The sequence below is a fragment of the Xenopus laevis genome, chromosome 7L (assembly GCF_017654675.1).
Source record: "Xenopus laevis strain J_2021 chromosome 7L, Xenopus_laevis_v10.1, whole genome shotgun sequence".
NCBI lineage: Eukaryota > Metazoa > Chordata > Amphibia > Anura > Pipidae > Xenopus > Xenopus laevis.
In genome coordinates, this window is record NC_054383.1 from 62,899,517 (window position 1) to 62,925,804 (window position 26,288).

At 37.7% G+C, this 26,288-nt stretch overlaps 1 protein-coding gene across 2 annotated transcripts; it reads left to right on the top strand.

Annotated features, from left to right (window-relative positions):
* The first annotated feature begins 31 nt into the window (after window positions 1–31).
* Window positions 32–26,288, top strand: clcf1.L (cardiotrophin- ike cytokine factor 1 L homeolog). 2 transcript variants are annotated; one of them, XM_041569112.1, is made up of 3 exons: window positions 32–1,075; window positions 9,321–9,484; window positions 25,471–26,288. In XM_041569112.1, the coding sequence occupies exons 1-3, from the start codon at window positions 1,051–1,053 to the stop codon at window positions 25,960–25,962; spliced, it is 681 nt and encodes a 226-aa protein (XP_041425046.1). In that variant the 5' UTR covers window positions 32–1,050; the 3' UTR covers window positions 25,963–26,288. The 2 variants fall into 2 exon arrangements, with proteins under 2 accessions (XP_041425046.1, XP_018081068.1); XM_018225579.2 differs by lacking the exon at window positions 32–1,075 and adding an exon at window positions 4,941–6,359.

A 26,288-nucleotide genomic window follows, 5' to 3' on the forward strand; every position in this document is an offset into this window, starting at 1 on the left:
TGTGAGTTCTGCACAGGTTAGCGAGGAACTGCGTGGGCCTTTACAGTTGCATGCTGTGTCACGTGAGTCTGTGGGGGCGTGCGTGACAGTGAGGTTAGTAAGAAATTGGACATTGGGGTTGCAGTCGATTATTTGATAGATTTGGATTTTGCCAAAACGTTTGATATAGTGCCCCACAAATTACTGCTTTGTAAACTAAGGTCTGTTGGTCTTAGTAATGTTGTTTTTAAATGGATAGGAGACTGGCTAAAGTATTATGTACAGAGGGAGGTTGTTAATGGTTTATTTTCTAATTGAACTTTGAAGCAAAGTTCTTAGAATTCCGTAGTGTTCAATAATGGGTTCCATTTTACTTTTTCATTTATCACTTAAGGCAAGGGTCCGCAACTGCACAGTTAAAGTAACTGTGAGACAAGGGCAAGACATTAAAAGGATATTAAATCAAAGGGAATGTCATTGGATTTGGCTTCTGCAGACTCGCCATCCGAAAGGGTTGAATGAGGAATACAACTTATCATGTTTTTTTATAAACAATGATTAAATGTAACAGTGTTATTATGTTTTTTCTTTTTACAGATACATTTTCTCCTTTTCTACGTATTTTATTATCAGGGTCAGCTATTCTAGACTCCTGTTTTCTTCACATAGGGTAAGAGTTTTTTTAGTCTTTTAGTAGTAATTATTGAATGATGGGTAATGTTTCTATATTTGGGGCTTTGTATTAATTTTTTCTTTTTTATCAAAGACTATGTGGATTTCTGCTGGACCAGCCCTATTTTTTAGTAACCTATTATGGACTTTAATTGGAATATGTTCACTGATTTTTACACATACTGGTATATTACAAGGAGTTTGGTTTTACTTGTATTTTAAATCACTACTGATTTTTTCAAATTTTCACGCAGACCTGAGTGCCGTGAGGTTTTTCTACATTTTTGCATTGGGTGGTTGCCGAGCCTCCACCCACGTGCACCAGGCAAATCTTCATCTATCGTAAAGGAGGGTGTGCGAATCCACACTACATTGGTTGGACTTTATGAAGGATAAGTCATGTTAAACAAATTTGATTTTTATGGTGAGGTTAGTAAGAAATTGGACATTGGGGTTGCAGTAGATTATTTGATATATTTGGATTTTGCCAAAACGTTTGATATAGTGCCCCACATTACTGCTTTGTAAACTAAGGTCTGTTGGTCTTAGTAATGTTGTTTTTAAATGGATAGGAGACTGGCTAAAGTATTATGTACAGAGGGTGGTTGTTAATGGTTTATTTTCTATTTGAACTTTGACGCAAAGTTCTGCAGGGTTCAATAATGGGTTCCATTTTACTTTTTCATTTATCACTTAAGGCAGGGGTCTGCAACTGCCGGGCGCGGCCCAGTACCGGGCCACAGACAATTTAGAGCTGGGCCGCCAAACCTAGAGGACAATTAACACAGTGAGCCAAATTGGACGCCCACCCGGCTATATCAAAGGGGGCATAGATTTGAGGGAAGAGGGCTTTAGTCTTCAACTTTACTGTGCTGGTAAGGCCCCATCTAGAATATGCCATGCAGTTTTGGTATCCAGTGCTCAAATAGGATATAATGAAATTAGAAGGTCCAAATAAAGGCAACTAAGCTGGTAAAGGATATGGAAAGTCTCACTTATGAAGAAAGACTGGCCAAGTTGGGGTTGTTTACACTAGAGAAGATAGGATATCACTGTATAAATATATAAGGAGACCATATAATAAACTCTGTAGTGCTTTATTTACCGGATATGGAAAAGTCTCACTTATGAAGAAAGAATAGCCAAGTTGGGGTTGTTTACACCGGAGAAGATAGGATATCACTGTATAAATATATAAGGAGACCATATAATAAACTCTGTAGTGCTTTATTTACCGGTACCAGACACAAGAGAATCCAGTTTTAGAAAAAAGTAAGTTCCATACTAGTATTAAAAAAAGGTTGTTTTTTTATATAGTGAGCGTTGTTAAGTTGTGCAATTCTGTCTCTGAACCAGTCTGAAACAGAAGGGTTTTTTGCCTTTCTCTGGATCAACTAGCAGTTAGGCAGGCTTTAGACAGACTTTGGGGCTATCAAGATAAGGAAGTTTTAGCGACTTCATACTAGAGTTTATCCTGCTTCTTCTGAATATGTGAGTCCAATTGTCTTGCTCCTTATTGGCTTGCTCCTTATTGGCTGCAGCCTAAGAATCGGTTCTGTACTTTTCTCAACAACTGCCACCTGACGTTTCCTTGAAGTTTTGATGATTCCAATCAGAAGACCACTTCCAAGGCTGCTTTTTGAGCCATCAAACAAGGATACATAAACATGCTACAGACACCCATAGGATCAATGCAACCCTAAAACATCAGTTCCACTATAGTCTAAAGACATCCACCCTCTCTCTGGAAGAAAGACACTAGCAAACATTACTAACACTGTGGCCTTTCTGACACTTCTTAATAATCTGTGTCTTAGCTGTCCTGGGAGTTAGACTGCCAATCTTTTAATGCTTTCATTAGGTTCCTCATCTGCTGACCAAACACTATTAACACACCCCATCATTTATTTTGCCCTACACATGTGCCCACTGTCTAGGTAAGTTGCCATGAGTCAGGAAATGTAGGGGGGAAGGAGGGGAGCCCCAAAAATGTTTTCGATCTTTTTCAGCCTATCACCCATAATGTAGAAAACACGCCAGCATTTTTTGGGACTTAGAAAAAATTTTGACTTTTTTTGAAGCAATCCCTATCTACTCTATTGCGCTTCGCCTGGTCTGAGGTGGCGAAGGAAGTCTAGCGTAAAAGGTAGCGTTCAGTACACTGCGCGCGTTAGTGAATTTGCGTAGTTACGTCGCTAGCGAAACTTCGCCAGGCGTAAGGGTGCGAAGTAACACTAGCGAAACTACGCCAGCGTTCGTTAGTAAATTTGCGCAGTAACGAAAATGCCAAACGCTAGCGAAGTAACGCTAGCGAAGTAACGCTAGCGAAGTAACGCTAGCGTTCGGCGCTTCGGCGCTTAGTGAATTTGCCCCTTGGTTTGCACTGATTGGTTACCAGGCATAAACCAATCAGTGACTTGAGGGGGGGCCACATGGACCATAACTGTTGCTTTTGAATCCGAGCTGAATGCTGAGGATCAATTGCAAACTCACTGAACATTTATGTCCAATGTGGCCCCCTTCAAGTTACTGACTAACTCAGAGTTAGAGAGCTGACATCCAGTCACTCCAGCCTTTATACATTACATTTTTGTCTAAATAACTATATTAGAAAAAACTTTTATTTTGCACAAGCTATTTATTTACCCATTTTTATTTTCACACTGAACTGTTCCTTTAATGATTTAGGGGAGGGCATTATAAATGATGTATCAGTGTTTGCAGATGACTTAAAGCTATGCATCCTATTTTATTACATCCAGGATGTGGCATCCTTTCAGCAGGATCTTGATAAACTGTCAAACTGGGTAGCTATGTGGCTAATGTAACTATGTATAAATTAGGGTTGCCACCTTTTATAAAAAAATTTACCGGCTGCTGGGGGCGGGGCCTCAAATGGGCGGGGTGTGATGTCAAAAGGGGTGGGGCATGATGTCAAAAGGGGCGGGGCCACGCGACGGAGACCTGCGGACGCTAGAAGAGGCAAAAAAAAGGTAAGTTGCAGGGGATTCGGGGCAGGCTGAGGGCTCCTTTTGATTGTATTACAAATTTACCGGCAGCTACATTGCCGGTAAATTTGTAATACCGGCCCCGGCCTTGGCAGGTATTTTACCAGCTAGGCCGGTAAAATACCGGCCGGGTGGCAACCCTAGTATAAATGGGGATCATATATTATCTCTAATGCTTTATTTGTCAGAAGGTAATTTCAGCATATACTAGGGCATCTATTCCAATTAGAAGAAAAGAAGGTTCCATCTAAATATTGGGAAAGGGTTTTTTACAGTGAGAGCTCTGAAGTTGTGGAATTCTCTCCCTGAATATGTTGTACTGTCAGATACACAAGATAGCTCCAAGAAGGAGTTGTATGGCTTTTTAGCAATTGAGGAAAAATATGATTATTAAAAATAGGTTTTAGTACAAGTTCATCCAAGGACTAGTCTGATCTTGGAGTCTTGGATGGTGTTTCCCCACTCTGAGGCAAATTAGGAAGGCTTTAGAAAGGGTTTTTGGCTTCCTTGATCAACTAGCAGTTATGCAGGTTTTATATATATACAAATTTAAACTTGATGGTCCAGTGACAGTTCCAGAACTTATAACATTTCCTCACAATTTCATCCATTATTAGGGTTGCCATCTTTCCTCGCTGGGAACTCCAGGCAGGGGGTGGGGCAATGATGTCATGGGGGCGGAGGGGGACGTTGGTCGATAGGGGAATACTGCCCGATTTTCCAAATTAGAAAAACTGGACAGGCAGTTTTGACCTGGACAGCCCTCCCGAAAACCGGGCTCTCCGGTCAAAACTGTACAGATGGCAACCCTATCCTTTATTGCTTGTTAGAATGTTAACTACAACTCCCAGCATTACATACATAGCTAAAGGCTGTCAGGGGTGTGTAGTTAAAGTGGACCCGTCACCCAGACATGAAAATCTGTATAATAAAAGTCCTTTTTAAATTAAACATGAAATCCAATTTCTTTTTTTATTAAAGCATTCATAGCTGTTGTAAGCTCATTTAAAAATATCAGCTGTCCATCAAATATTGCCTACCCCGCCTCTATGCCTAGGCATAGAGGCGGGGCAAGCAATTACTTTCACTTTCCATTCAGCACTTCCTAGATGTCACCGCTCTCCCTACATTCCCCCAGCTCTCTTAACCATTTAATTGTGTAACCAGTGCATGGGGATGGACATTGGGTCCATGTCCCCTGGTGCACAAACAAGATTCTGAGATGATGCAAGGCTTGCCCTAATAACAGTGCCCACAAAATGGCTCCTTCCTGGTTGCTATAATTTTGAATTCCCAGACTGATGGAAACAATATTCAAATAATTTATACAGTGTAATTAAAGTTCTAACATGATAAAATAGGATTTGGAATAATTTTGTTTGGGTGACAGGTCCACTTTAAGCAAATTATGATTTGATTTAAGTAGAATCTCTAAAGCTGTAAAGCTTTGTAGAATATAGTAGTGCTATATAAATAAACAGTAACAACATGACAACGGACAGTGGTGTTTTATCTGCCACTGATTGCTGCTGGTTTCTGTTGGATGGCAGCACTAAAATCCCTGTGTTCCACAGGAAATGAATGTAAATACAGTAAATTGCATTTAGAAGAAGGATGGACATATAGCAGTGATTGTAAATGCACAGGTAAAGGATCTGTGATTTAATGGGTGATTGTGGAGTTAAAAAAATAAGTAAAAGTCAAGAACAGAAGAGTTAACAATTGCTCCAAGGTGTGCCATGGAGGTAAAGGCCTATGGCATAGGGTTACCATATCACTTGAAAATTCAGGGACACGTAGAAAATGCAGCTACAAGGGACTCACTGTCTGTAATTTATTTTAAATACAATCAATGCAGCCCTGCAACATACATTAATTTTCAAATGATCTAGTAACCCTACTATGGCACACTATGACAAACTGAAATCTCATTGTGTGACTAGGGTTGCCACCTGGCAATTATTTTGCTGGCCTGGCTGATAAAAACGTTGCTTGATGTGCTTGATGGCAATGTTATTAATAGGCAATAAACATAAAAATATAGGAAGGTTTGTATTATATCCTTATTGCTACTGATCCATGACTGCAGTGCTAAGCTTTTAGTGTGTAACATTATATACATATTGATAGCCAAGCTGCTAGGATTAGAGAAGTGCATTTTGGGTAATGTAGTTTGTTGCTAAAGCTTGGGTAATATGTAATAAAAATGTTACAATGTCAGCAGTCACTTGGTCACACCCCCTCAGCCTAGGTACAGAAAGTAGCATGAAATTATGTAACATAAGTATAAAAAACAGTGATCAGTAGCTTCACATTGAGTTGAGGAACACATAGGGAGATTTTTGTTTCTTGGACTGGCATCCACTTTAAAGCAGATCACATTCAGAGATTTTATCACATCATCCCTCCCTTCTTCTGTCTCTACTTCCTCTAAGTCTCGCTCTTTCTTTCTCTCTGTGGTTACTCATATGACATCAGGGGAGAGGCTCCAATTCTCTCTCCCTCCCAAAAATTCCTGCCTCCCCCTTTCAAATCATTCTCTCCTCCCCTCCCTTCCCCCCTTGGATTACTCAGTCCGGTTTTAAAGGAAAGTAGGAGAGAGAAATGGCACTCTCTTCCCTGGCTACTAAAGGCACAGCTGGGCTACTAGCGACCAGCACCCACTAACCGTCCTGGGCCCAGACATGCTGCTTATTACAGGTACCCAGCCTGTTCTATTTCTCTCCATCCTTTTAGCCTTTATTACTCTGCCCCTGGTTGGGCCGTCTCACACTGTTCCTCCATCACAACACTTTTTCACTAACCCTTGCTTGATCCAGAACTGTCTGTAGACTTCCTACAGTTCTCTTCTATCCACTTTTCAGTTCTTTTTCCTAAGAAAATGTTCTTGCCATAAAAGAGCATGTGTTTGCACCTGTGTTTGTGTATAATATTCAGGTTTTCTCACTAAATTTCATCATGTCTTTTAAGTTGTTTTCCATGGTTTAGTTTAGGATCTTGTGTAACTTCTTACACTATTGTGTTAACCAGCTTATATAGTTGTCTCTTGTTCATATAAATGTTTGCAGCAACCACTTTTTTCTGATTTTTTCTGCATGTATCTGATGTGATCCTGCTTCTCAACAATTAGGAAAGAGGTGTAAATACTTTGTTGTAGACACAGGAGCGGAAGGAGTGAAATAGAGGGTGGGGGTAGAAAGCTACAAGTGTCTCTGTCACATGTACCATAAAATTCAGAGCGGCCTGACACTTTAGATTCAAAGCAACATGCTACTTATATAGAATAAAGATATAAACTGGTTATGGTTTCTGTAAACACTGGATTTATTGAACATAGGAGTTCTTGGGGCTCTCTAACCAGCAGTATAATAATGTTTCCCCTTTGCTGACATGCATCTATACATTCTTTTATTTCCACATTCTTAATACACTACAGCTTATATTTCATTACAGTGAAAGGTTTGCAGCAAGTAGAAAATTGCTTTCTCTCCCTTACCTTTAACAAACTCTCTCTTGCCTTTCTTTCATTACTTCCCAGCTCTCTTCTCTGTTTCCTTTCATTGCTGTAATGCACACATATGCTTCCTATTACATGTAAAACAGAGAGAGTGGGACAAAATAGAGAGATACAGAGCAAGTAAAATGATTGAAGAATTTTTTTTTGTTTTCACTGTAATTGTAAAAGTGTTGATGGCTTTTTGGTTTGCTATTTCTGCACTTTGTCTTTTATTATGTTAAATATTATAATGTATAATGCCTGGGGAGTTTTTCATTAAATACATGACTTGGGTTGTGTTTTTACACTTTTTAATGTACAATATTCTTATATTCTTATATGCAATTTATATTGAGAATAAACAGCTGCAGGCAGACTTTTTTTTGAGAGAGAGAAAAAAGAAAATATTACAGGTCTGAGATGTATTATCCAGAATATTTAGGACCTGAGGGTTTTTTCCATAATAAACCATCCTCCCCTCATGCAACATTAAAAAGCCAAATAAGCTTGTTTAGCCATCAGTCTGATTTATGCTAACTTAGTTACCATCAATTGCGAGGTACACAAAAAAAAAAAAAAAAATAAAGAGCTGTTTTTTCAAGAAGACACTATGACAAATGACATTTCTATTTGCCAGAGCTTGCTGGATAAAATGTCTACAGATAAGATATTTCATACCTGTGATTTCAGATTTTAATCTGAAATCAGTATTTCCATTTTTTAAAACATTATTCTTTTTAATTTATAGTTTGCAAACATTATTCTGTTTTCATCCATTATACAGTCAGCTGCATTAGTATATGCTGCTTTTAAAGTGGGAGCTTATTGTGAAGTCCATGAATATTTTCACTAGCAACAAATTCATGCTTAATTCTGAATATTTCACTTTTAATTATTTGTTTGATGTTGAATACAGGTATGGGACCTTTTATCCAGAAGCCCATTATCAAGACAATTTAAGAAAATGATTACATTCTTTTAAAATGATTTCCTTTTTCTTTGTAATAATAATACAGTACATTGTACTTCATCATAACTAAGCGACACAAATCCATACTGGTAGCATAAAAAATCCTGTTAGATGTATTTAATATTACTTTTAGCAAAAGTATGGTGATCCAATTATGGAAACATTCCTTATCTAAACATTCCATATAAAAATCCTATACTTGTACATGATATCTAATTATGAGTTTTAAAATTAATTGTAAAATGATTAATTTAATTGACTTTTCTTAAATTTTATTTTTCTATATTCTATAACTCAGTTGTCATGAATCAAACTGTGGATGAAAGCATGAGTCAGGGTATTTTCTACATTTTTGCAACATTTGACATGATTCTTAAAGGGGTTTATCTTTGAATTAACTTTTAGTATGGCATAGAAAGTGATATTCTGAGATATTGGTTTTCATTTTTTATTTGTGGTTTTTGAGTTATTTAGCTTTTTATTCAGCAGCTTTCCAGTTTGCAATTTCAGCAATGTGGTTGCTAGGGTCCAAATTACCCTGGTAACCATATATTGATATAAATAAGGAACTGTAACTGGAATGTGCATAGGAGAGGGCCTGAATATAAAGATGAATAATAAAAAGTAGCAATAACAATACATTTATATCCTTACAGATCATTTGTTTTTTAGGTGGGGTCATTTACCCCCATTTGAAACCTGGAAAGATTCAGAAGAAGAAGGCAAATAATTATAATTTATAAAAAATGTAACATACTAAAAGTTAACTTAAAGGTGAACCATCCCTTTAATGACTTTAAATGATGAGTAGGGGATACATTAGGTAGTACATCATATAGACCAAATGAATGTTCAGGCTATAAAAAGGAGGTTGCTTGTGGATATTTCTCATTTTTTAATACATTGTTTGTATGCACTAATGGTCTGTTGGGTAATATTGTCAAATGTTCCATAGCTGACATAAAGTATTCATGTTAAGTAACCTTAAACAGTAGTATAATGCAATGTACTACATGTATATGGCTGATACATCTCTAACTTGTAGGCAATGGTATTTGTTACTGGCTAAATTTTGCTGTTAGTGCACAAATGTGACATAGCAACTGATGTTTTCTATTTCTTTTATCCTTTTCCATTTTTCTTTTTCTTCCTCTGTGCAATTTCCTATTGTCTCTCTTGGACTGTGTAACTATAGGGGGCTCTTACAGAGTCCTGTATGCCACTTTGGTATCTCTCTTTCATATTGTCTCTAGCGATGCTTTAAATGTGACAGATCCTCTAGCTCGTACATCAATTCAGAAAAGCTACGATCTCACCAAATACCTGGAACACCAGCTTCGCTCTTTGGCCGGACCGTACGTGAGTATAACATCTGTGTTAACTGTCACTGGTTTTACTTGCAATCTACATTAACAACCTACAGATGGATTTCTCTGACCATTATGTTATAGACTTTCTAGAAACTCCCTGATGTCTTCTCTTATAACTCGAACTATCTGTAGAAGGTGTGCTGGTGCCAACTGTCATATATAGAGGAGTATGTACTTCCTAATGTAAATAAAGGATATTAGAAATATCTAATGGAATTTTGTGATTAAATAAAAGCACAAGGCCACAGGCTGATTGCTCTGATACAGGTTACTTCAAATTCAGCTCATGATCACTAGCGGATGCTGGAAGTTAATGCATAGGTGATTATTTAAAGCTCTGAATATTGCAATGTACTGCATTGAGAGTTTAGTATTATAAAGTTATAATAAACAAAAGCAATGAATATCTTGTAAATTATATCCTTATAAACGGTGAGTTCTGATGTCATTTCTGTCACATGGCTCACTGAAACGTGTGTATTATAATAAATAAAGTACCCCCAGTTGTAAAATATGAGGATATTAGAAGTTACCTCGGAGTTCCATGACCTGTATAAAAACACTTGGCCTTCGGCCTCGTGTTTTAATATGGTCATGAAACTCCTTGGTAACTTATAATATCCTTATATTTTACAAGAGGGGGTACTTTATTCACTATATAATGCACAAGAGCTATACATATCCTGTCAAATATGTTCTTATAATATCTTTTACACCAGTAGTACAATATTTTATATTAAAAGCCACTTTAGAGTATTGTGATCTGTATAAAAGTAGTCAGCCTGCAGTCTTGTGCCTGTAATGAACTTAAACTTCTTGGGGGCTATTTTCATATATTGAAGTGTGCTGAATTATACACTAAATAAACTAAAGGAAGTCATTGATATATATATATTTTAAAAGTATTTAAATCGTAAAGTGGCTATAGTCCAACCTGTTAGTGTGAAAATCTTTCTAAATGTGACAGAGCTGTAAAGCTAGCAACATAGCACAACTCTGTGAATTTGGCCTGGGCACCAATAAGACTTAACATGCTCTTTTGGCTACAACTGCTGCCCTCCTGTAAAACCTTAAAGCGTCTCATAAAAACTTTAGTCTGTTCGACTGAAAATGCCAATGATGAAAGACACCAGTTGTGTGCAGTATTATGATTGATGTAGTGTCAGAAACAAGAGTTTACTTGGGATCTCTATGCCCTGCCACCCTCTTGTTTACTGCAGGGGTTTAAAGTGGACAAGATAAATTGCTCTTGGCCGGATGTACAGCTGTTTTATTTCAGCATCCAGCTTGTTTTAGATTGTGGAGATTTTGGTTGTGGAGATCTCTGCACTGTATAAACACTCTTGCAGGTAATTTACTGGTATGCAATCAATTCTCTGGAAACCTGTTATCCAAAAAAAAGGTAATTGCATTTACAAAAAATGTTTTGAAAGATTTGTTTGTTCTTTATAATGATAAAGGACATTTATCTAATTAGTACAGTTATCTTGTACTTGATGATAACCAACTTAGCATATATCTATGTTGATTGCAAAACAATCCATTTAGTTTGTTTTCTTTTTAATGTATTGATTTTAAAAGATACAGGTATAATGCTCAAATTTATGAAAACATGCTTACCTAGATAAATCCAGGTCCCAAGCATTAATATATCACATCCCATCAATTAAGAACAAATACAACCCCTGAAAACATCTCCTGACAGCTGTTGGGTTCTGTTTAGAATTTGTCTAACAAATCATAAAACAAATGTGTTTGTTTATTGAAAAGGTTGCTTTCTTTTTTTCCCCTCGTGTATTTACCTGCTACAAAATCAAAGTCCCCTGTCCACTATAGTCAGAAAATAACCTATGCAGTCAATTTTTTATGTTTATAAGTTCAAAAAAATTATTCCAAGAAGTATGAGGTAACAGTTAAAAACATGTATTAATAAGGAAACATGGATGTACATTTTTTGTGTGAACACTGTTCATTTTTTTAAAAAATACAAAAACATTTTGTACACAGTATTAATACAATAATAAAAAAATTTCAGTAGCTTTAAAGTTATTTGTAAATGTATTTGCAACTGAAAACAGGATCTGTTACTTTCAGCACTCCTGGTTCTGAAACAATGTAGCAAAAGTCAACTCCCTTTCCCACAAACCTTGCATGCTTCTTTACATCACATCAGCTGGTTTCTGCTATAATGTTTTATAGTCAGATATAGTCAGATCCAGGAGGGCAGAAAATATTATTTGTAAATGAAATCACAGTTGAAAGTAGTATATATCTGGCTTTTAATAGCCTCTGTACTTGTTTTGTTTACATTTGGAACTATATAGTACAGGGCTGTCCAACTGGCCCCCTTTTGTGGCCCCCACAAGAAAGTCTACCTGCTGTGTCTGCTTACCATGTGTAAACTTTATAAGGTATCACTACAGAGATTAACTGGCCCCTGTATTGGTTTAACCTCAAATTTTGACTGTAATCCCCTGTATTGTTCACACGTGTAATCCCCCTGCATTGTTCACATTTGTAACGCCTCTATTGTTCACACCCCTAAAACCCTGTACTGCTCACACCTGAGACACAGACTGAAACTGTCCACATTGTTCACCTGTTTACACTCATAAAAACTGCTGGAGGGGCACCAGCACTTTGTCACTGTATGTAATACATATTAGAGTGGTCCTGATAGGTTTCCCTCTCTCCTGCTCTGTTCTGCCTGCCCTATGCTCCCTGTGTGTGCCATACTCTGCCTGCCCTATGCTCAATGTGTGTGCCATACTCTGCCTGCCCTATGCTCCATGTGTGTGCCATACTCTGCCAGCCCTATGCTCCCTGTGTGTTCCATACTCTGTCTGCCCTATGCTCCCTGTGTGTGCCATACTCTGTCTGCCCTATGTGCCCCGTGTGTGCCATACTCTGCCCTATGTGCCCCATGTGTGCCATACTCTGCCTGCCCTATGCTCCTCATGTGTGCCATACTCTGCCTGCCCTATACTCCCTGTGTGTGCCATACTCAGCCTGCCCTATGCTTCCTGTGTGTGCCATACTCTGCCTGCCCTATGCTCCCTCTGTGCGATACTGTGCCTGCTCTATACTCTCTGTGTGTGCCATACTCTGCCTGTGTGTGCCATACTCTGCCCGTGTGTGCCATACTCTGCCTTCCCTATGTTCCCTTTGTGTGCCATACTTTGCCTGTCCTACTCTGCTTGTGTGTGCCATACTCTGTCTGCCCCATGCTACTTGTGTGTGCCATACTCTGCCTGCCCTATGCTCGCTGTGTGTGTTATACTCTGCCTGCCCTATACCTTGTATGTATAGTGGGTGACATGCTGGATATAATTAGTGAGATGCCTAAACATTTAGGGCAGAGACACGCTCAGATTCTGGAAAAATTTAGTTGCCCGGCGATAAATCGCCTCTTCTTTGGGGCAACTAATCTCCCCGAACTGCCTCCCACTGGCTATAATATAAATCTCCGGCAGGATGGCACTTGGATCGCTTCATTTTCCAAAGTCGCCTGAAATTTCCTCCTGAGGCAACTTCAGGCGACTTCGGAAAACAAAGCGCACCGATTGCCATCCCACCGGAAATTTACATTCTAGCTGGCAGGAAGATTAGTCGCCCTGAAGATGTGGAGATTTGTCGCTGAGCGACTAATCTCCCCAAATATGAGCATGTGTCTCTGTCCATCAGCATTAAAAATCAACTGTCCACTGAGGAGCGTCTGTATAAACATACTCCTGTCTTTGTTAATTTGGTAGATAAGGTGCAGCTGATTATGAATGTGACTTTCAATTTCAGATTTTTCCCTGTTTAGTGCAAAAAACAAAATATACATGTTAATTAAAACAATAAGCAAGTATGTTTAGCTCAAGCTGAAATAATGCTGAAGAAAGTGGAATACTGCCCCTTAAAAGGAGTTGAGAGAACTAATTTAAAAGATGTTTGATAATACTAATATTTGCAAACATATATCTCTAGCTAAAGAAAAGAGATGCTTTACCAGAAATCTTTATATATGAAATAATAAGAGGCATTACAGAGAGCGATAACGATCACATTTCTCTGCACATAAATCCCACAGTGTGCACATATTTGTTGGTGTATACACATAAACACAGGTGCAGCACAGTATACATTGGTTTATAAGACCCACTCGCCTTCACGCATTTTACTCTATCCAGCTCTCAAGATGTTTGGCTCAGTGATGTCTAAAATGAGACAGCTTCCTCAATAATAAGCCAAGAGAGGTTGAGAACTAGACAGATGTACAGTACATTAGAGGATAAGAAATTAGGACAAATGCATTAAAATTATATATATATATATATATATATATATATATATATATATATATATATATATATATATAGATATATATATATATATATATATATATAGATATATATATAGATATAGATATATATATATATATAGATATATATATATATATAGATATATAGATATATATAGATATAGATATAGATATATATATATATATATATATATATATATATATATATATATATATATATATATAGATATAGATATAGATATAGATATAGATATAGATATAGATATAGATATAGATATAGATATAGATATAGATATATATATATATATATATATATATATATATATATATATATATATATATATATATATATAAGACAACTTGTAGAAGTACAGAAGTAAATATGGAGAAAATTATCCTAAATCAAACAAGGAATATTTGAGAGAAAAGGAGGTGGTGTTTTGGCTGTCAGACAGCCTAGTTGTAAGTATAAGACATGGCAGCCTTCTCACTTTCTATACACAGTGTAAACTGCATGATTAAAGACAGCAATTTTGTATTTTTCTTCTCACAGACCTCTCCAGTCTTTCTTTCTTCATTTAACCTTTTCTTTTAATTATATGGGGCCGATTCACTAACTTCGAGTGAAGGATTCGAAGTTAAAAAACTTCGAATTTCGAAGTTTTTTTTGTGCCACTTCGACCATCGAATGGGCTACTTCGACCTTCGACTACGACTATCGAAGGATTCGAAGTAAAAATCGTTCAACTATTCGACCATTCGATAGTCGAAGTACTGTCTCTTTAAAAAAAACTTCGACCCCCTAGTTCGCCATCTAAAAGCTACCGAAGTCAATGTTAGCCTATGGGGAAGGTCCTCATAGGCTTGCTTAACTTTTTTTGATCGAAGGATATTCCTTCGATCGTTGGATTTAAATCCTTCGATCGTTCGATCGTACTATCTGCGCTAAATCCTTCGACTTCGATATTCGAAGTCGAAGGATTTCAATTCCCAGTCGAATATCGAGGGTTAATTAACCCTCGATATTTGACCCTTAGTGAATCAGCCCCTAAGTGTATCGAGACTTTTGTTTTTGCTTGAGGTATGTTGTTTTTGCCATAAAAAATGTGTTCAGGGGATTAAACATGAAAGTGCAAGGCCAGTCTCAGATATTCGGTGAAAATATAAGTAAAACGATTTAAGTTATTTGTATTATTTTCTCCTCATATATATATTTTTTTTTATAATGAAAGCTTCTTTGGTTAAATATACCTTTGGGGGTGGATTCATTTATGAGTAACAAAACACTGATTTAAGATTTTGTTGTTATGGCAATGTGTAATCCTTATAGGGATTTTAGTGTGGCCGAAATTGCTATTTGTCTCTCAGGCCTTTTTTTGCTAAAAGTACTACTCTCGGTTGCCACAAAGGATAACTAGAGCTGTTTCATTAACAATTGTTTCAATGGAGAAGATAACCAGTAAGCTTCCTGTAGAAATGTGCTGGAAACTGTGCCCATTTTGGATGCATACATTATTAATGTGGTGCATTATTTGAAATGGGAGGTTACAAGTATGTTCTTCAGACTCCTTGTTTTGCATTCTGTTTTTTATATATATTGGTCTTTCTGTTTTAACTCTTACTAAATGTAAATTTCTTCTGACAGCTAGCGTGTCAAGACAATAGTTTTCTTTATTTCTTTAGATTTTAAAGGAACAGTAACACCAAAAAATACAGTTTAAAGAAATTAAAATATAGTGTACTGTTGCTATGTACTGGTAAAAGTTATGTGTTTGCTTTAGAAAGACAACTATAGTTTATGTAAATAGGCTACTGTGTAGCCTTGGGGGCGGCCATTCAAGCTGAAAAGGGATGAAAGGCAGAGGCTACTTAACAGATAACAGATAAGTTCTGTTATACAATACAATGTGAGTCTACAGAGTGCATCTGTTATCTGCTTTGTAACCTGTGCTTTGAATGGCTTCTCCCATGGCTATACAGCAACTTGTTTACATAAACTATAGTAGTGTTTCTAAAACAAATACACCAGTTGTACCAGTTGTACCAGTGCAGAGCAGCAGTACATTGTATTTAAATTATTTTAAAACACTTTAATATTTTGGTTTTACTGTTCCTTTAACAAATTCTAGCAGACTCTTATTGAGGTACATAGTCTGCATGAAAATTGGTGCTTACATATTTTATAACTACATCAAATTAAGTTTTATTAGCATCTTTATAACATTTGTTTGTAGTACAAGAGTAATTCATCCACAAACATTCAGTTTTTTATTTAACCCTACAAATGCCCAGTGACAGTAGTCTTTTAGGGGGTTATTTGTCAAAGTCCGAATTTAACTCAATATTTTCTGAAAAAAGCTCCGACCAAATCCTCACAGGGTTTTTGGGCTTATTTATTAATACACTATTAATACAATTTCAGATTCAGACTTTTTCATCTGATTTTATTAAAAAATCACAAATTTTTCATGATTTTTGCATTCGGAGATTAGTAAATAACCCCCCAAGGGTGTTATTTATCATAGGTCGAGTTTGTGAGGTTTTTTATACTTCGAATAATCTCACAATTTATTCATGAAAAAACTTGATTGCAAAAAACTTGAATCAGGGTGAAAAACTTGAATATTAAGTTGATTGAGTTTTCGTAAAAAAAACCTCAAATGAGTCGAACTGATTGAGTTTTCGAGCGAAAAACACAAAAAAAACCCCATTATCGTTAAGGATACAAACATCTTCAAATGGTTGAAGGGACCTTTGCCACTGACTTCTACATGACCATGGCAGGTTTTAGCTGGAGTATTTTTGGATTCAAGCTATTTCCAGCTTTGGGATAAAATAAATCTCGAAAAATTTGAGGTTTTTTTTTTAAACCTGAGTTTTTGCTTAAAACTGCCTCAAAAACTTGAATCTTTTGGAAAAAAAACAACTCGACCTTTGATAAATAACCCCCTAAATTCAGAGATCTCTTTAAGTGACAGCTCTGAATGTTTCTATCTCAGTATAAGCTGTCATCTAATATGTAACACTTAGGGGCAGATTTATCAAAGGTCGAGGTGAAGTTTTGAAGTGAAAAATTTCGAATTTCGAGCTATTTTTTGTGTACTTTGACTAGTGAATAGTCATACTTCGATTCAAAGTTGAAAAAAACGTTGAAATTCGAAGGTCGAAGTACTGTCTCTTTAAAACTTCAACTTCTTCCATTTGCCACCTAAAAGCTGCCGAAGTGCTATTTTAGCCTATGGGGGACCTCCTAGAACCTGTATGGAGGCAATTGGGGGAGTTTGGGAGAACATTTTTCAAAGTCCACCAATTGACTCCAAATAGGTTCTAGGAGGTCCCCCATAGGCTAAAACAGCTATTCGGCAGGTTTTAAATGGCGAATGGTCGAAGTCTAATTTTTAAAGAGACAGTACATTTTGATTTTCGATTTTTTTTCAAATTCGAATTGAATTTAGACTATTCCCTAGTCGAAGTACACAAAAAATAGCTTGAAATTAGATTTTTTTTCATTCACAAATTCACCTCGACCTTTGATAAATCTGCCCCTTAGCATAGTTGCTGGCATTTAAAATGAATCTGCAAAATAGATCACAGATGGCAATTTAACCCTTTAAGTGCCACAGAACGTAGAATCTACGTTCTGCAGCACTTCCGGGTTTGCGAGCGGAGGAGCGGCTGTTAGAGCCGCTCGCTCCGCTCCTTCACGATCCCGTGCCCCTAGACAACTAGCAGAGCAGGGGATCGAGTGGCCCCTGGGACGCGATCGCCCAGGGGCCCAAAAACAGCAGCAGGCACGTGTTACTTACGTGTCCTGCTGCTGCAGCCTACACCGCGCCGTCGATCTCCGCCCCCACAGCACAGAGACAGGAACCACGTCGCAGATGTCTTCCAGGGGCTCTTCCTGATCGCCTGCAACAGTCTCCATCGACTTTTTCAGGTTAGTGCAACAATTACACACACAAACACACCAACACACACTTATTACAGTAATACACACTTAGGTTCACACTTACACACACTTACACATACATTTTTGGGGATTGGGGGGGTCACTTACACTCACTGCACTTACACACACGTGCACACGCACACACGCGCACATAACATGTAATTTACCATTTGTACACACGCACACGCACATACATGGCATTGCGGCTTTTTTTTTTTTTTCTTATTGCATCGTCTCTTTTTTTGGCTGAAAAAAATGTTTTATTGCCATTACGAATAGCGTATTCGCTAACCGTACTGTGCAATATCTTTTGTATGTTATTTCGGTGATTATATTGCAATTTTGGGTATTTTGGTGCATTTTTAGCCATTTTATTGAATTTTTAGCCATTTTATTGCATTTTCAGCTCTGCGTATGTTGTGTTCACTTGTTTCTAGCCGTATAACCTGTTTGGCCCAGCTAAAATATTCAAACTGTGATTCTGACGGCCGATAACACTAGTCTGGAAAAAAAAACATTGATTTTTGTGGTTTTATTGGATTTTTTTGCATTTCACTCTTTACTGCCTTATTTTGTTTTGCCTTGTAAATTTTATCTACTATATATCCATTTGGGGGTCTCTGTGCGCCACATAGTTTGGTATATCTATGCATATTGGGCATCAAAGTGTTCAGTAGACCCCTGGTGTTCATATTTAGGATGTTTTATGCTGATAAGTTACGAAATGTGTGGCATATAATGGGGTAGAATTCAAGCTTTGTGACGATTTTCAGAAATTTGATAAAAACCGTTACGTTCAGCATTGCTTTGCAGTTTGGCAGTTTGCAGTAGAAACACTTATTTACCCATATTGGATTCGTCAGAATGTGTACTTTCTGAAAATATATGGTTTTCTGGGGTCTCTGTACTGTTAGGGGGGTCTAATGTCGCATAATACACACACCAGGTGCTCATGTTGCAGCAGCCAGCGCGTCAGCCGTGAAAATGTATATACACTATTGTCATTTGGGGGTCTCTGTGCGCCACATAGTTTGGTATATCTATGCATATTGGGCATCAAAGTGTTCAGTAGACCCCTGGCGTTCATATTTAGGATGTTTTATGCTGATACATTACGAAATGTGTGGCATATAATGGGGTAAAATTCAAGCTTTGTGACGATTTTCAGAAATTTGATAAAAACCGTTATGTTCAGCATTGCTTTGCAGTTTGGCAGTTTGCAGTAGAAACACTTATTTACCCATATTGGATTCGTCAGAATGTGTACTTTCTGAAAATATATGGTTTTCTGGGGTCTCTGTACTGTTAGGGGGGTCTAATGTCGCATAATACACACACCAGGTGCTCATGTTGCAGCAGCCAGCGCGTCAGCCGTGAAAATGTATATACACTATTGTCATTTGGGGGTCTCTGTGCGCCACATAGTTTGGTATATCTATGCATATTGGGCATCAAAGTGTTCAGTAGACCCCTGGCGTTCATATTTAGGATGTTTTATGCTGATAAGTTACGAAATGTGTGGCATATAATGGGGTAAAATTCAAGCTTTGTGACGATTTTCAGAAATTTGATAAAAACCGTTATGTTCAGCATTGCTTTGCAGTTTGGCAGTTTGCAGTAGAAACACTTATTTACCCATATTGGATTCGTCAGAATGTGTACTTTCTGAAAATATATGGTTTTCTGGGGTCTCTGTACTGTTAGGGGGGTCTAATGTTGCATAATACACACACCAGGTGCTTATATTGCAGCAGCCAGCGCGTCAGCCGTGAAAATGTATATACACTATTGTCATTTGGGGGTCTCTGTGCGCCACATAGTTTGGTATATCTAGGCATACTGGGCATCAAAGTGTTCAGTAGACCCCTGGCGTTCATATTTAGGATGTTTTATGCTGATAAGTTACGAAATGTGTGGCATATAATGGGGTAGAATTCAATCTTCATGACGATTTTCCGAAATTTGATAAAAAACTTTATGTTCAGCATTGCTTTGCAGTTTGGCAGTTTGCAGTAGAAACACTTATTTACCCATATTGGATTCGTCAGAATGTGTACTTTCTGAAAATATATGGTTTTCTGGGGTCTCTGTACTGTTAGGGGGTCTAATGTCGCATAATACACACACCAGGTGCTCATATTGCAGCAGCCAGCGCGTCAGCCGTGAAAATGTATATACACTATTGTCATTTGGGGGTCTCTGTGCGCCACATAGTTTGGTATATCTATGCATATTGGGCATCAAAGTGTTCAGTAGACCCCTGGTGTTCATATTTAGGATGTTTTATGCTGATACGTTACGAAATGTGTGGCATATAATGGGGTAAAATTCAAGCTTTGTGACGATTTTCAGAAATTTGATAAAAACCGTTATGTTCAGCATTGCTTTGCAGTTTGGCAGTTTGCAGTAGAAACACTTATTTACCCATATTGGATTCGTCAGAATGTGTACTTTCTGAAAATATATGGTTTTCTGGGGTCTCTGTACTGTTAGGGGGGTCTAATGTCGCATAATACACACACCAGGTGCTCATATTGCAGCAGCCAGCGCGTCAGCCGTGAAAATGTATATACACTATTGTCATTTGGGGGTCATTGTGCGCCACATAGTTTGGTATATCTAGGCATATTGGGCATCAAAGTGTTCAGTAGACCCCTGGCGTTCATATTTAGGATGTTTTATGCTGATAAGTTACGAAATGTGTGGCATATAATGGGGTAGAATTCAAGCTTTGTGACGATTTTCCGAAATTTGATAAAAACCGTTATGTTCAGCATTGCTTTGCAGTTTGGCAGTTTGCAGTAGAAACACTTATTTACCCATATTGGATTCGTCAGAATGTGTACTTTCTGAAAATATATGGTTTTCTGGGGTCTCTGTACTGTTAGGTGGTCTAATGTCGCATAATACACACACCAGGTGGTTATATTGAAGCAGCCATCGCGTCAGCCGTGAAAATGTCTATACATATTGTCATTTGGGGGTCTCTGTGCGCCACAAAGTTTGGTATATCTATGCACATTGGGCATCAAACTGTTTAGTAGACCCATATGTTTATATTTAGGATGCTTTATGCTGGTAATGATACATGGACAATACGATGCTGGAAAGTTGAAGCTTTGAGGCAATTTTCAGATATTTCACCAAAACCGACAATTGTGGGAAAGCCTTGCGACTTAGTAGTTTGGAGCAGAAAGGCATGGGTACCCATTTTAGATTCTGTAGAATGTGTACTTTCCAAAAATATATGGGTTTTGGGGGGTAAACATATATTTCTGTGTTTTTACCCCACAAAAATGCAGTCAATGTGTTGATTTTTCATTAGATAAAGTTACCCACAGGACAATTTGTATGTGCTAACTTCATTTTGGGGCCTCTAAATGCCATATACTTTGGTAAACTTATGAACAATGGCCACCAAAATGTTCAGAGGAACCCTGGCAATCATATTTAGGGTGCTTTTTCTTAGTACGTAATGACACATGGGTGATATGGTGCTGGGAAGTTGAAGCTTTGAGGCAATTTTCAGATATTTCACCAAAACCGACAACTTTGGGAAAGCCTTGCGACTCAGTAGTTTGGAGCAATAAGGCATGGGTACCCATTTTAGATTCAGTAGAATGTGTACTTTCCAAAAATATATGGGTTTGGGGGGTAAACATATATTTCTGTGTTTTTACCCCACAAAAATGCAGTCAATGTGTTGATCTTTCATTAGCTGAAGTTACCCACAGGACTATTTGTATGCACTAACTTCATTTTGGGGCCTCTAAATGCCAGATACTTTGGTAAACCTATGAACAATGGCCACCAAACTGTTTGGAGGAACCCTGGCAATCATATTTAGGGTGCTGTTTCTTGGTGCATAACGATACATGGGTGATATGGTGCTGGGAAGTTGAAGCTTTGAGGCAATTTTCAGATATTTCACCAAAACCGACAGTTGTGGGAAAGCCTTGCGACTCAGTAGTTTGGAGCAGAAAGGCATGGGTACCCATTTTAGATTCTGTAGAATGTGTACTTTCCAAAAATATATGGGTTTGGGGGGTAAACATATATTTCTGTGTTTTTACCCCACAAAAATGCAGTCAATGTGTTGATTTTTCATTAGATGAAGTTGCCCACAGGACTATTTGTATGCGCTAACTTCATTTTGAGGCCTCTAAATGCCAGATACTTTGGTAAACCTATGAACAATGGCCACCAAACTGTTTGGAGGAACCCTGGCAATCATATTTAGGGTGCTTTTTCTTGGTGCATAACGATACATGGGTGATATGGTGCTGGGAAGTTGAAGCTTTGAGGCAATTTTCAGATATTTCACCAAAACCGACAATTGTGGGAAAGCCTTGCGACTCAGTAGTTTGGAGCAGAAAGGCATGGGTACCCATTTTAGATTCTGTAGAATGTGTACTTTCCAAAAATATATGGGTTTGGGGGGTAAACATATATTTCTGTGTTTTTACCCCACAAAAATGCAGTCAATGTGTTGATTTTTCATTAGATGAAGTTACCCACAGGACTATTTGTATGCGCTAACTTCATTTTGAGGCCTCTAAATGCCAGATACTTTGGTAAACTTATGAACAATGGCCACCAAACTGTTTGGAGGAACCCTGGCAATCATATTTAGGGTGCTTTTTCTTGGTGCATAACGATACATGGGTGATATGGTGCTGGGAAGTTGAAGCTTTGAGGCAATTTTCAGATATTTCACCAAAACCGACAATTGTGGGAAAGCCTTGCGACTCAGTAATTTGGAGCAGAAAGGCATGGGTACCCATTTTAGATTCTGTAGAATGTGTACTTTCCAAAAATATATGGGTTTTGGGGGGTAAACATATATTTCTGTGTTTTTACCCCACAAAAATGCAGTCAATGTGTTGATTTTTCATTAGCTGAAGTTACCCACAGGACTGTTTGTATGCGCTAACTTCATTTTGGGGCCTCTAAATGCCAGATACTTTGGTAAACTTATGAACAATGGCCACCAAAATGTTCAGAGGAACCCTGGCAATCATATTTAGGGTGCTTTTTCTTAGTACGTAATGACACATGGGTGATATGGTGCTGGGAAGTTGAAGCTTTGAGGCAATTTTCAGATATTTCACCAAAACCGACAACTTTGGCAAAGCCTTGCGACTCAGTAGTTTGGAGCAGAAAAGCATGGGTACCCATTTTAGATTCAGTAGAATGTGTACTTTCCAAAAATATATGGGTTTGGGGGGTAAACATATATTTCTGTGTTTTTACCCCACAAAAATGCAGTCAATGTGTTGATTTTTCATTAGATGAAGTTACCCACAGGACTATTTGTATGCGCTAACTTCATTTTGAGGCCTCTAAATGCCAGATACTTTGGTAAACCTATGAACAATGGCCACCAAACTGTTTGGAGGAACCCTGGCAATCATATTTAGGGTGCTTTTTCTTGGTGCATAACGATACATGGGTGATATGGTGCTGAGAAGTTGAAGCTTTGAGGCAATTTTCAGATATTTCACCAAAACCGACAATTGTGGGAAAGCCTTGCGACTCACTAGTTTGGAGCAGAAAGGCATGGGTACCCATTTTAGATTCAGTAGAATGTGTACTTTCCAAAAATATATGGGTTTTGGGGGGTAAACATATATTTCTGTGTTTTTACCCCACAAAACTGCAGTCAATGTGTTGATCTTTCATTAGCTGAAGTTACCCACGGGACTGTTTGTATGCGCTAACTTCATTTTGGGGCCTCTAAATGCCAGATACTTTGGTAAACTTATGAACAATGACCACCAAAATGTTCAGAGGAACCCTGGCAATCATATTTAGGGTGCTTTTTCTTAGTACGTAATGATGAATGGGCGATATGGTGCTGGGAAGTTGAAGGTTTGAGGAAATTTTCAGATATTTCACCAAAACCGACAATTTTGGGAAAGCCTTGCGACTCAGTAGTTTGGAGCAGAAAGGCATGGGTACCCATTTTAGATTCAGTAGAATGTGTACTTTCCAAAAATATATGTGTTTGGGGGGTAAACATATATTTCTGTGTTTTTACCCCACAAAAATTGCAGTCAATGTGTTGATTTCTCAGTAGCTGAAGTAAAGTCCTGAACAATTTGGATGTGCTAACTTCATATTGGTGTCTCTAAATGCCAGATACTTTGGTAAACCTATGCATAATGGGTATCAAACTGTTCAGTGGACCCCTGGCAATCATATTTCAGGTGCTTTTTCTTGGTACCTAATATAGTTTGGAATATGCGGAGCAGCAAAATAAAACCTTTGAAATGATTTTTCAGAATTTTGAATTTTTTGTTGAAAAACCGCTATGTTCAGACAAGCTTTTATGTTTGGTAGTTGGGAGTAGAGAGACATAGTTACCCATTTTGTAATCGGCAGAATGTGTACTTTTCAAAAATGTATGGTTTTCTGGGGTAAACCTACGGTTTCAGGATTTTTTGCCTTGGAATCTAAAGCATGCCGTTTTCTGCCTTAGTGCTTTCAAAATTCAGTAATATACTGCCGGGAGTTTTTGCTGTACAGAAATCCTAAATCTCCCTAAAACTATACATATCTGGTATTGGCACGTTCGAGAGACATAAGGCTTTCCAAATCAATTGGATTTTCATCCGTAAAATGAAATATTTTTCTGGTATAAATTGATATACGATGAAAAATGGTAATTTTTCTTTTTTTTTTGGTATTTAGCACTATAAATTTTTTTGCACAGGTGGAAATACATGAAAACTCAGGCAGATTTAGAAAGCTCAGTTTCTACCGAAAAAAACAATGTATAGTTTTCCTAGGTAAACTATAGGTTTCCCCTCAGAAAATGCCCCTAAAGTGAGAGAGCACAAAATGTTTCAAAAACGGCTGGCATTTCGCGTAACCAAAATGTGAAATTCTGCTGGCACTTAAAGGGTTAAAATACAGTTATTTACCATTCATGGCATTTTCGATAACATCAGCATATTAAAAATCTTCATTGCGATCTGTGATGCAATCATGGCATCCTAGGAAATGCATGATTTGTGTTAGGTTCAAAATAAGTACTTTATTATTTAGTGTGATCCATAGTAGAATCCATGGGACCTTCATAAAAAATGATCCACATCAGTGCTGTAGATTCTGTGTTTTTCAGTCAGCTCTTTGATCCCATGTGTTTGTTTGCATGGTAATGTGCAGCATTGATTAAAGAACTGACTACAGCACTGAAATGGTTAAAAATGAAAGGCACATTCTGTGTTCAAGCATTTAAGTCAGAGTGTACATATGAAACCCGTTTATTTGAGGAATGGCTGTATATAAACAATATAATTTTGTGCATAGACATTCTAATATCCTTTTTTTTGCATAAACACAAAGGGAGTTATACTATACTCATATACAGTATACTCCTGAGGAAAAAATCAACTGTGCTGTATACAGAGGTTACGCATGAGGTGTTGTGGATCATATATCTATAAATATATATATATATATATGTATGTATATAGACTGTTATATAAACAGCATTTTATATATATAAACAGAGACATTCAGAAATAATTATATCTCCAAGGACACCCCACCTCTTTTTCTTCCATGTCTCCATCCCCATTTCATTTTGTTCACATAAACCTGCATAAGGAAAAGTAGACATTAAAGTAAATAAACATTGGCCACACTTTCATATATAGCTATGCAGAGCCTGGTATGTTTATCATTTCTTCCTCTTTTTTCTTTTACTTTTCAGCTCAATTATCTTGGCCCTCCTTTTAATGATCCAGACTTTAACCCACCACGTGCTGGGGGTCCTGAGACAATTCCAAGTGCTTCTGTTGACTTTCATCTGTGGAGAAATCTGAATGATGGACTCCGTTTGGCAGAGAATCATCGGGCCTACAGCTTGCTTCTCTGCTACCTGCGGTCAATTGATGAAGAGGTAGCACGCACTGAACTAAGGAGAAGCTTGGGCCGATTTTGCACCAGCCTGCAGGGCCTTGTGGTGAGCATTGCTGGAGTTATGTCTTCCCTCGGCTATAAACCTCCACAAGAATTAGTAACATCCTCACCCCCAACAGCAATGGGTTTTGGGAGAGGAAATGACTTTTTGAGAAAAATGGAGGACTTCTGGTTGCTAAAGGAACTGCAAATATGGCTCTGGAGATCAGCCAAGGACTTCAACCGTCTCAAAAGGAAGGTTCCAGCTGTTGTGGCCTTCAGAGTGGAATCCCGTGGGCTGTGAGGTGGTTGACATGAGGAAGATGACTCATATTGCTGAACTTAATACAGCAATAACCAAAATGAGCAAGCCACAATGGTATTACTGTGTTCACATATACATGAAATGTTGCACATTTTTGTTACTGGAATATAAGTCATTGGAAGAATATGAGAATACAAAGAGATTACTATAGCCTAAGGAGGATTTTAGATTGTGTTCCCAGAAAATGTAAAAAAGAGTCATAAGGGAAATAATATGGGCTAACAATAAGAGGAGAATTCAAATAAATGATCACTGACTTAAGGAAAACAAGAAAAAAACCATAAAGGGAGCAGTGTGACCACAAA